At 40.7% G+C, this 11958-nt stretch overlaps 1 protein-coding gene across 1 annotated transcript; it reads left to right on the forward strand.

Annotated features, from left to right (window-relative positions):
* LOC109847906 (zinc-finger homeodomain protein 11-like) lies at positions 11302-11958 on the forward strand. Its single transcript, XM_020417139.1, is given in 2 exon segments — positions 11302-11386; positions 11388-11958. Coding segments are annotated over 2 exon segments (492 nt in total). The 3' UTR covers positions 11795-11958.

The raw sequence follows: 11958 nt of genomic DNA on the forward strand, positions 1-11958 counted from the left end.
AACCCCAGACAGTCTTTGCTGTCTCGGCCGCCGAGACAGCAAACACTGTCTCGGAAATGGATTTTTTCTCAGGGGCTATAAATAGTCCCTTGAGATCGATTTTTTAAAGGGGGCTGATCAGAGAGCATCCACAGGCTAATTTCAGAGTAGAGAGGGCAGAGTACTCGAGCTTCGGTAACTCCTTGATATTCAGGCTTTGACTTGATTTCAAGAAGAACGACTATCTTACCTTGATAAGATATCGTTTCAAGTTCTCACTTCGATAAACGAAGTCAGAATCATAAACCCCTCACGATTCGATCAGAATCTGTGATTTGGTGGTCCACGGGCTAACGCACCCCCGGCACAGGCAAAGATCTCACGCAAGCAGTGATCCAATTAACGATCCTGCGTTTGTTTCCCAAGAGTTGTAATTTTCATTTTGTTGTGTAAAAGAAGTCTTATAAAAAGGCTATCTCTTTTTGAATTTATTATAATCGACTGAAGATATAATGAATTCCATGACAAAATCAACTTTTGACGCAAACACCTACGTCCACGGGGCAAGGAAGGGGGAGTTTTTCACTATTAGAAATCAAGAGAAACAAACTAGGGTTACAATCTCTCACTAAAAACCCACAACAACTCACTCTTGATCTCTCCAATTGCTCCTAGAATAGAAGCCCAAAGAAAACCCCTTTCAACAGCTCAAAATCCTTGCCTTACCAACCCTAGAATCGTGTTTGGGTATTTATAGAAAACCCAAACGAAACGGGTCTGGAAAACAGACCCAGACTCAACCCGCTTCGGCGGTCGACCGACACGGTCGACCGCTAAATCTCTTTGCCGAAGTTTCATTCATCACATCAATATTTTAGATCTTGGGTAAGCAAGACCTAAATCACACCACAGCGCCGTTCTATTCATTTTATTCCAAACCTTTTCATCAACGTCGGCCGGTTTCCCGTCCAACTCCAATGTATCTTCCAAATTTTGCGCATTTAGCGTATCCATGACTTCGCATCGCCCCCAAAGTTCCAGAATTATTTTTGTGCCGTTGAATTTTCCACAATCTTATGTTCCATAGAATGTATATTTAAACTTTGGACGGCCTTCACACTAGAAGAACCCTCCGCCCACTTTTATCTTTTCCGGCCATAATCATCAAAGCACCCAACAAAACAATTTGCGCGAACAAATAGAAATAGATCCAACTTGAAAAAAGATAGAAACTTTACCACAAAGATCTCACCTTTATCACCACAATCGAGTTCTAGATGAACTTCCCAACTGATCTACACCTCAAAAAGCCAAAGCGTTGCCCGGAGCTCTGATACCACTTGTTGTGCCTCGAGAATCCAAACCAATCCCGAGAAAAAGATAACCAACACACCAAAATCAATAGCCACAAACAATCAAACACCAATTTTACGTGGTCTGGTAAGATGCTACGCCGGGCCGCGCCACCCTGTCAACCTGAATCCTGAGCCTGAAATCCAAATCTGCTGCCAATTCTACAAATCTCCACCTCGGCGAAGATTCTACCAAAACTGAGCCAACACCGATCAAACCAATATCTCAACTGCTGCATCCAGTACGCCATGGCGACGGACTCATGACAACGGGCTCCAATCACAACACGTCGAGACCCAAACGGGAGTGCGAACACTCAACCCCAAAAACAACTGTGTCTACTCACCAATTAACTGAGCCTACACCGACTACACCAAATGCCTCATTTGCTAAGACCCAAATGAGAGTGCAAACACTCACCCTAAATATCGATGTCGCTCACCAAAACGGCTGCATCATAAAGACTGCATACGTATCCTCTTGCCCAAGGAATCAAGCCTTCACGTAGTTCACCCTTGGCCTCCAAAGGCCCTCAATCCATCTTGCGGCTGATAGCATCATCAACGACCCCAAACTGAAGTGATCCGAACACCTCCACCTGAGGTGAAACAATGGCCGTATCCAAAACGTATCCACCAGCTGCATCCAAATCAACCACCTCATCATCTACACCCATAAATAAATGACTCCCACGCTGTGCCACCTCAGCTGGAATCCCAACCAATGCAGAATGACCTGGAGTATGTGGGAAAATCCCCACCCAATGTAGAGTAGTATCAACCTCCACCCGCTGCGATATCCCTCTGACCTGATCAATACTCTCCACCTGCCGAGAGTCCAAAGTGACAAACCTGCTCAGACCAAACTCAGAAGCTCCCCACTGATAGCTGAACGAACCTCTGAATTCCAAATGCGCAATCGGATCCAATCTCACATCCACGATGTGACCAAGTGCTGGGTAGCCCAATATCCGACGCCAACCAAAATCTGAAACAGCTCCACCAGATCTAACAACTCTATACGCAGCAGTCGGCAACCTCATAAGATAACCCAAACCTGTCGAAGCCTGAATACCAGATCCACTGCTCGACAACTAATGTCGATCCTCCTCCAGAAAAGAACGGCTCACTGAATCCGTCATCTCATCACGTCGCCCCACTGTCTCCTCTCCTCTGAAGTGTCTCCAACTGCCATGAGCTCGGTACCAATGCAAGAAAGGACTCCTACTAGAACAAGTATGACTGGTAATCTTTCTGCTCATACACCTCCTCCAACTATTGCGGACTACTAGGGCTTTATACCAACGGGACTTGGTTGCAACCAAAATATACCTAGTACAATCCCCAACATAGGAAACAAGATAACGATTATCTCCCGATGATGCCTCCTCGGAAAGCCCCCTAATGCCTGACTGAACACCTCCAATAAGACCCCTCGATCGGTGGATAGAAGTGCTGAACTCCACCTCGGTCTCCTCGCTCATCCCAGTGTGCTCACAGGACTTCAATCTGCAGGTCATAGCACTCCTCAACAATCTGTGCACGACATAACTAGTAAGATATCCCAGCACCAAACAATGCCACAGTCCAGCCATAGAAGTAGTCAGCGCCCTATCAACTACCGTGCTCCCAAGCAGATAATACAAGTTACTCCGCCTGACTCCCTTCATCACAATCATGGATCCCGATGTGACCTTCAAGCGAGAATCCGCCAAAGTCACCCTATAGCCTGCTGTCTCCAATACCCCAAGTGAAATGATGTTCTTCCTCAGTTGAGGAACAAATCTCACATCAGCCAACTCCCGGATCATCCCGTCACTCATCCGAATCTGAACGGTACCAATACCACCAATAGGGCATCTGTGATCATTACCCATGAGAACAACATCCCCTCTTTCCAACTCCCGAAAGCTGGAGAACCAACCCTTTCTAGGGCATATGTGGTAAGTAGCACCAGAATCCAACATCCACTCGGTGGAGTCGGCAACATCAACTGACGGAAGAGCTGGGCATGAATAGCCCGAAGAATCTGAATCTGAAACATCACCACTAGCCTTGGCAACATTTATCTCTGAAGCTTGAATAGCTTTTCCTTTATTCTTCACGGCTTACAATTTTGGGAATTCGGCTTTCCAATGTCCATCATCTCTACAAAAGGCACACTGATTCCTACCAACTGCAGGATGCCCCCCTCTAGACTACGATCTCCTTCTACGGTTTGGACTTCTAGCTCTTGCAACCAATGCCCCCGCAACCGGCTCAATGGAAGTCTCCTTGTCCTTCTTTCGAAGTTGATAGTTCACAAGGGCTGCGGTGACCTCACTATACGAAAGAGATGCCTTCCCATTAATAAGAGTGAGGACGAAGGTCTCATATTCCTTGTCGGGCAAGGAACTCAATAACAACAATGCTTTATCCTCATCTTCAACAATGACATCTACGTTCGCCAAATCTGTAAGTAGCTTCGTGTAGTGGTTCATGTGATCACTAATGGATGTCCCCTTCTTCAATTGGAAGCGATAAAGCCTCCTCTTCAAATGCAAACGATTTTCGACGCTCTTTGTCAAATATTTGCCCTCTAGGACCTCCCAGATCTTCTTTGCCGAAGTTTCATTCATCACATCATATTTTAGATCTTGGGTAAGGCAAGACCTAATCACACCACACGCCGTTCTATTCATTTTATTCCAAACCTTTTCATCAACGTCGGCCGGTTTCCCGTCCAACTCCAATGTATCTTCCAAATTTTGCGCATTTAGCGTATCCATGACTTCGCATCGCCAAAGTCCAGAATTATTTGTGCCGTTGAATTTTTCCACATCTATGTTCATAGAATGTATATTTAAACTTTGGACGGCCTTCACACTAGAAGAACCCTCCCCACTTTTATCTTTTCCGGCCATAATCTCAAAGCACCCAACAAACAATTGCGGAACAAATAGGAAATAGATCCAACTTGAAAAAAGATAGAAACTTTACCACAAAGATCTCACCTTTATCACCAATCGAAGCTCTAGATGAACTTCCCAACTGATCTACACCTCCAAAAAGCCCAAGCGTTGCCCGGAGCTCTGATACCACTTGTTGTGCCTCGAGAATCCAAACCAATCGCCGAGAAAAGATAAACCAACACACCAAAATCAATAGCACAAACAATCAAACACCAATTTTACGTGGTTCGGTAAGATGCCTACGTCCACGGGGCAAGGAAGGGGGAGTTTTTCACTATTAGAAATCAAGAGGAACAAAATAGGGTTACAATCTCTCACCAAAAACCCACAACAACTCACTCTTGATCTCTCCAATTGCTCCTAGAATAGAAGCCTAAAGAAAACCCCTTTCAACAGCTCAAAACCCTTGCCTTACCAACCCTAGAATCGTGTTTGGGTATTTATAAAAAACCCAAACGAAACGGGTCTGGAAAACAGACCCAGACTCAACCCGCTTCGGCGGTCGACCGCAGCGCCATGTGCGGTCGACGTTCGGCGGTCGACCGCGCCGGTCGACCGCCCATAGAACAGAGACTTATGCGGTCGACCGGGCCGGTCGACCGCCACCAATTATGACGCCCACTGAACCATGTGCACGAAAGCGGTCGACCGGGCTGGTTGACCGCCACCCTGTCAACCTGAATCCTGAGCCTGAAATCCAAATCTGCTGCCAATTCTACACATATGTAGTTTCATTGTTGCAGATAGATTTTCTAAATTTTTTTTCTATTCATTCTTTTACCCTGGGTGAAATCTTGGAAGATATAGCACATGCGCGAAATTAATGATTTTATTTGGATGTAAAACATTACAAAAAGTTAATGTAGGGGGTCAATCTGCGACAATGAACCTAAGGAATAGTAAGGTAATCTCGGGGGTCAATCCGCAACGATGAAGCTAAAGAATAGTAAGTTCAAATTAACAATATTACAGGGGTCTATGTGCACTTAACCCATTTATATATATATTGGGGCTAGGCTTGATGCAAATTAGGTTGGCTGTTTAACCGTTAATTGGTCTGCCAAGCTCGCGTAGAACTCCCAAGAACTCGTTAGACAAAATGAACATGTGCAAATGTACTGAAGAGCTCAAAGCTAAGGGAACATAAATAGATTATTCTTGTATTTAAAAGTACAACTTGTATGATCAATTGACTATATATATGTTTAATACCTTGCTAGAGAATTGGATTCTCAATTATATACCATTAATATATACTAATGAATGAGGTTTAAATTAAACTTTAGAGCTCGATCAACTTTAAGTACTCCACGGTTACTAAGCCGAGGCAACTTAAAGTGTTAATCATGTAGATTACGAGAGAGTATCACCATGGGATACGAATATATGTTATCATAATGTTTTGGAAATAATTTATTGGTGCATAGATTTGGAGTTGATTAGGTTCATGGATGTAGACGGTTATACGTTCGTTTGACTACAAAAGTAGTTGCAAAAGATGACTTAAAGAAACATTTTCTGAGTTCAAACGCAGTTGCATGTACGACCACCTTCCTAAAGTACACAATGTGTACAAATATATACACTTTGTAAGGAAATTAACGGATGTAATTAAAAAAAAAATACTAGCAATTAGAAATTAAGCTTATCTTGGCTTGAAGAACTAAGGCCAATTTCACAAAATGGGGGGCAAAAAAAAAAAATTTGTTGTGAGTTGGTCTAGTTCTAGACTTTTTTTTTTGAAATAGCTTAGAACGAGCCCGGTAAGTTGTACATATACTCATAGGATATATAATTATCATATATATATATAGAGAGGTTCAAATGCAAAGCCTCCACTATCCTAAAACTAAAAAACCTATCCACCGTTGATTGAGATTCATTCAATGCTGAGCATTATAATACAATTAATGCACTGCTAAGCGCGTAATCAAGGCTAAATTTGAATCACTCTCCAAAGAGACGTATAATGTGACTGTGAGTTCCCCAAAAGTCAGCACGCTCTCATCGTACACCCCCCCATCTTTCTGCTCTCTCACATCCCTTCTATCAGACCATCACCACCGCACCCCATGCAACTCCTATCTAAGCTCTACTCCGACCGTCCGCCTCCCGATGAGGCTCGACCTCTGCCTGACTCCTCCAGCTCGCCTGCTCGCTCCCCCACCTCGCCCTCGCCTGAGCGCTCTCTCCCCACCCTTGCTCACCGAACTCCTCCCCAAGCCGCCTCCTCTCTCTTCGCCCACCTCCACCCCACCTCATCGACCAATCGTCCTCATGCATCACCACCTCGAGCCTCCGCCATCTCGCAACCAAATCCCCGCCCTCCCGACCTCGCCCCTCATCCCCTGCCCACCCACGTCAGCTTCCGACAACAACCAGCAGCGACCTCCACGCCAGGACATACCAGCCAGACATCCAACTACCCCACAGACACAAACCATCGCCATCCGATTCACAACAGAGAATCATGAACCAACTGTGAGTGAACGAGAAGCACATAAAGATGATACCCGAGAATACAAATACATAGTGACATGAGCAGATGACCATTCACAGCGAAAGTATCAGGAGACATAATAGATTTATATATAAAAGAAATTCATCATTCCACCACACACAATAAAACTCATTTTGTTTTCTTATTTTTGCATTGCTATTGCTTGCATAACGAGTTTCAGTAGCTCACTGAAATCGACAATTAGTGAACGGATCATCGCCGCTTTTCGTTTCGGCGAGCGGCTTTCGGCTTCGTCGGAGGAGCTCTGCCGGATGAGTTGGAGGAGCTCGGAGAGTAGTGTGTTGTGGTGTGAGAGAAGAAGAGAGAGGGCTTTCAACTGGAGAAATGGCAGGAGAGAGAGAGAGGCAGAACGTGAGCAAAAATTGGCCTAGAACTGTAAGCGAGAGATTATTAAAGGACGTGCCTATTAAATCTTGTATCATTGTCATCTAATCAGTCACCATAATGCAATGAATTCTCTGTTCCAATTTTACCCTTTCACTATAATGCCCCTAGTGTATAACATTTCTCTTCGATGGCAGGCTCTTTGCCTTCTTTATTACAATTTGGAGCTTTCCGTTTTATAGGTTTACAATTCCTCATCGAAATCTAGGGGCATTGGATTAGATAATTTGTAGGGTTAGGAATATTTTTTATCTCTAGTGTTATTAAACCTCTCCCTATATTATATATTATAATATATATATATATATATATATATATATATATATATATATATATATATATATATATATATATATATATATATATATATATATATATATATAACTGAAGAAACTGTACAAATACAACAACAAAATAACAAAAGAACAAAAGAAATTAAGAGAAGGAGGTGGAACCAGAGTTGCTGACAACGGTAAGGAGCGGACCTTGTCGTCACCTACCACAAGACAACAACTTAGCTTCCACCCCTTCCCAAAAGGAAAAAGAGAGATAGACTAACTAGAGAGTAAAGTATCGTAACACAACCACTTAACATAAGACAAATACCAAAACATTCAAGAGAAAGACAGAGAGGAGACTAGAAGTTTTTCCCCATGTCTTCACCCGATCTGCTCTTAGCCAGTTCCTTCAGACCCAGATTTGTTGTAGCTATATGAAGAGCATTTGCCTTCCTACTATTCCTCGCGCCTGTCCGGAAAAGAGTGAAATGAGCAGTATTAGCTGCTATGGCTTGTTGAGAAAGAGGAACTACATTGAAAATGAAGTTATTCCTGCTTGACCATATGCACCAACAGCAACAGGGCAGAACGACTTTCCAAAGAAATTTTGTTTTGTTACATATCAGAAAACTCTCCTTATCTACAGCAAGAATAATTGGTCTAGTTCTGGACTTGGGGAGGGGTGGACTACGTTCGGACGTTTTAAGGCAAAAAATTGGTCTAAATAAACTAGTTTCACTTCTAGTCTAGCTATTTTCCAAATTAGGGGCAAAACTAATTATTAAACTGGTTTTGTTCTATTAGACTAATTTAATTATTAATCGGAATTTCCAAATAGACACCTTTTACACTATAGTTGGAGAGTAATTGTTACGCTTTTATATATGTTTAAGAAAGAAAGTTGTCGAGCTAATTACACAACCTCATACTTGAAACAAAATTTGATATTATCTCTTAAGTCCTCATACAAGTACCTAAGTCCTAAAATGCTCTAACTCCTACATCTAATTAAAGACCAGAAAATGGGGGTTTTCTTTCTTCTAGCCTAGTATTAATAAGGAAAGTCATACAAAATTGGCCTCCTTTACCCATCAAGGATTAAAATCAACAATATCGATCTGTGTACATTAACTTAAATTTTACAGAGACTGTTTAGATATATAATACATAAAAGAAGTGTTTTTCCTTGAATTTCAAGAGAGTACGTATATGCGTCTTCTTGACTATTAGAATACATATCGAGGAGTGTATAAATGTAAAGAAGAAATATTTCATAAGTATTTCACAAATATTTTGTTCGTTAATTTTTTATTTTATTATCCATCTAATGGTAATGTGTTTTTGATCTTATACCCTCTTAGGGCAGTGAAGGGACACATCTTTTCAATGTGAGAAATGATCTTACTTAAAACATACCAACTAGTTCACAACACAAGATACTAGTTTTAGGATCTTCATGATTTTAAACTATAAACTCAATCAAACAATTTTTGCAGTATATATATGTGCACATGTACACTGTTCAAACATGTTTCACAAGATTCAGCTCTGTAAGCATTTCTCTAGACAGTTTACAGCTTAAGAGAAACAACAAAATCAACAACAGGGTTTGTAATAAAAAAGAGAGACATGTGATAAATATTATTTTACTTATCATTTTAATAAATATCAAATTTATGGTGGTGATCGATTATATTCTTCCATTTTTGTTTACTCAAGTAACTAGTGATATTAGATTATTATTTTTAATAGTTTAATGAGGTTGATGAAGTAACTTGCCCCCGAAAACTTTACTGTATATCTTCAACTTTTGCACTTCCGCTAAAATCAAGTAAAAAGAAAGCAACTACATGGTTTAAGTTTCAGCAATATTGTTCCAATTAGGGAGGATGAGTGATATGCTTCGACTTTCGCGATCTTTTAATTTGTTTTCAAACTGAAATTTTATTTTCCGTAATCTTCTGCAGGAACAACTAGCTACTTTGATTTACACATATTTTCCCCACCTAAGAGATTAGGAAACATTCTGATTTTGTAGATGCAATTGTTTCACTAAACTCTTGGTTATTCTCAATATATATATATAGTGCAACCTTGGTGCTCATCTCCAAAACAAACAAATTAACCATCTTCATATATCTTTAACCTTTGAAGTTCCATGTTCATGCATATAGGAATTGTACATATATAGCTGGACTGTCTCACAAAAGGTAGCAAAGGCCACCTACAATAATTTCCAACACATGGATATCAATTGCTGACCAATCAAGAACACTTTGATATTTAGCGGATAAATTGCTATGAGCCTGTACTGCGCTTAAAGACCAACCAACAAGAACCCATGTGCTTAAGAGACGTTAATTAGAGCAGGGTTAGTTTAGTAGAGGACTGCAAACTGGGAGAGGGCTCGGGGGTGATTTTGTAATTGTAGCTAGCCATTAATTTCCTTTAGGTAAGAATCTCTACAGCTCAATCTTTGACATGCATGATTCCTATGATTCCTATGTTCTATTTATGATTCAAAACTTAATTTGCGACTTACATTTTACACTTGATCGATATCTGGAGAAAATTAAGTTCCTCTTTTAGTTCAGTTATGCGTGTCACTTATAATTAGAGGGGTTTAAATCCGCACTTTCTGCTTAATTTGATCAGAATCGTCTAATGTTTAACATTGTACGTGATTCGGCTTCAATGAAATCACAAGGAGGATTTGCATTTTGCTTTTTAAATCACATTTAGTCTACTGTTTAATATTATATTATTATTATTCGTCTTGAATGGATCACCTTTAGACACGATGATTGTTAGATTCACACGAATTTGTCAATATGAAAATATGTGCGTGCTTATGACTGCAGAAATGAACTCTCCATTGTCAAACTGCTTGTTGGTCGTCACTAAATAAACCACATCCAAATTATAATTTCATCTATATATCTATATTTAAGACGGTTATGATTCGTTGCATATAGTAGGGACACCATTCCCCTTATGGAATATTATACTCATTTTCATTCTCTACACAATATAAATTATAATTATTCCTTGCATAATAAATTATATTGATCGAAATTAAACATAGATTTTGTCTATTCACATTCTTGGGAAATAATTAAGTGCATAAGATATAACGAGGGTGTCCCCCTTCAAACACTTGGCTAGTGTGATAGTGATGTAATAACCTTCAGATTATCAGTAATAATATGGATATGAAGATGATTTGGACCGTGGACAGTTAGCAAGGCAACATGTCAATAATATCACATAATATTGGTGAAATTAAGAAATAATGAATAAACCAAAGAAACACAAATTAAGACTTAACGAGACTATTCAACAATAAATGTGATTATCTACTATAATCAAGTCACAACCATTAATAATCTTCAAGGGTTACACTTAATCCTTAAACCCTAGCCTTACCTTCTCCTCATCTCTACTTAATTTTCTTTCTTTTGAATATGAAAATAATAGGTGGTTGAAGATACATATATATTTATAACATAGAGTTTATGTTTGAAATCCGAAATTATAAAAATACCCACACATGCAAATATATATATAGCTATTTTCATTTTTGTTTCAGGGTGCATTGCAAGCGTTTTATTTTGAGTTATGATGTTATGCGTCCTTCATGTAAAGCAGGCTCCACAAACAACATGAACAACGCTCCATTATAGCTAAGTGCATGGAGGGACACACATGATCAGCTAAGATTAATCTAATCAATATTGGACACAACATGACCACAACTGTCATTTACTTCATGAAGATAGCAACACTACATAAACTACCAAGCCCTCATATGATAAGGTAGAGCAAGCGCAAAAAGCATGGAGGAAGAAAAAACCCCCCATCACGTGTACACGCAATGCATGAAGAACCAATCCCCCAACCTCGGCACCCACACGGTCGACGGCGTGCGGTTGCCACCGCAGCTTCCACCGCAAAGTCTCGGCTCCGAGCACGGCTACTGAGAGTCAAGAGAAAGAGGATCATAGGTCGACGAGAAGAGCGAGGACAAAGTTCACGGAAGAGCAGAAGGAGAAGATGGGGAGGTTCGCGGAGAGGGTCGGGTGGAGGGTACCGAAGAGGGAGAGAGAGGGGGAGGAGAGGGAGGTGGAGAGGTTTTTGGAGGAGGCCGGAGTTAGTCGGAGGGCCTTTAAGGTTTGGATGCATAATCATAGGAATAATAATAATGCATACTGTGTTGCTGGACGAGGTCAGCAGGGCTCTGTCGCTGCGGCTGATTCTTCTGGGACTGACGGGGCTGAGACTGATGATGTTAGTGTTCTTGCTATAACTGCTAGTGGTTATAGTTATTAGGTTCTTTTTTCTTTATCTTTTTTTGTGGTTTCATGTTCTTTTTTCTCTTTTTTTCCCCCTCGTTTATGTTGATGTTCTTGTTGTTATGAGGTGATTATGATCGTTGTGTTTAGGAATAATTCAGTTTTTGTTCCATAAGAGGGAACAAACTTGTAGTTGTTAAA

This window comes from Asparagus officinalis, chromosome 7 (assembly GCF_001876935.1).
Source record: "Asparagus officinalis chromosome 7, Aspof.V1, whole genome shotgun sequence".
NCBI classification, from domain to species: Eukaryota; Viridiplantae; Streptophyta; class Magnoliopsida; order Asparagales; family Asparagaceae; genus Asparagus; species Asparagus officinalis.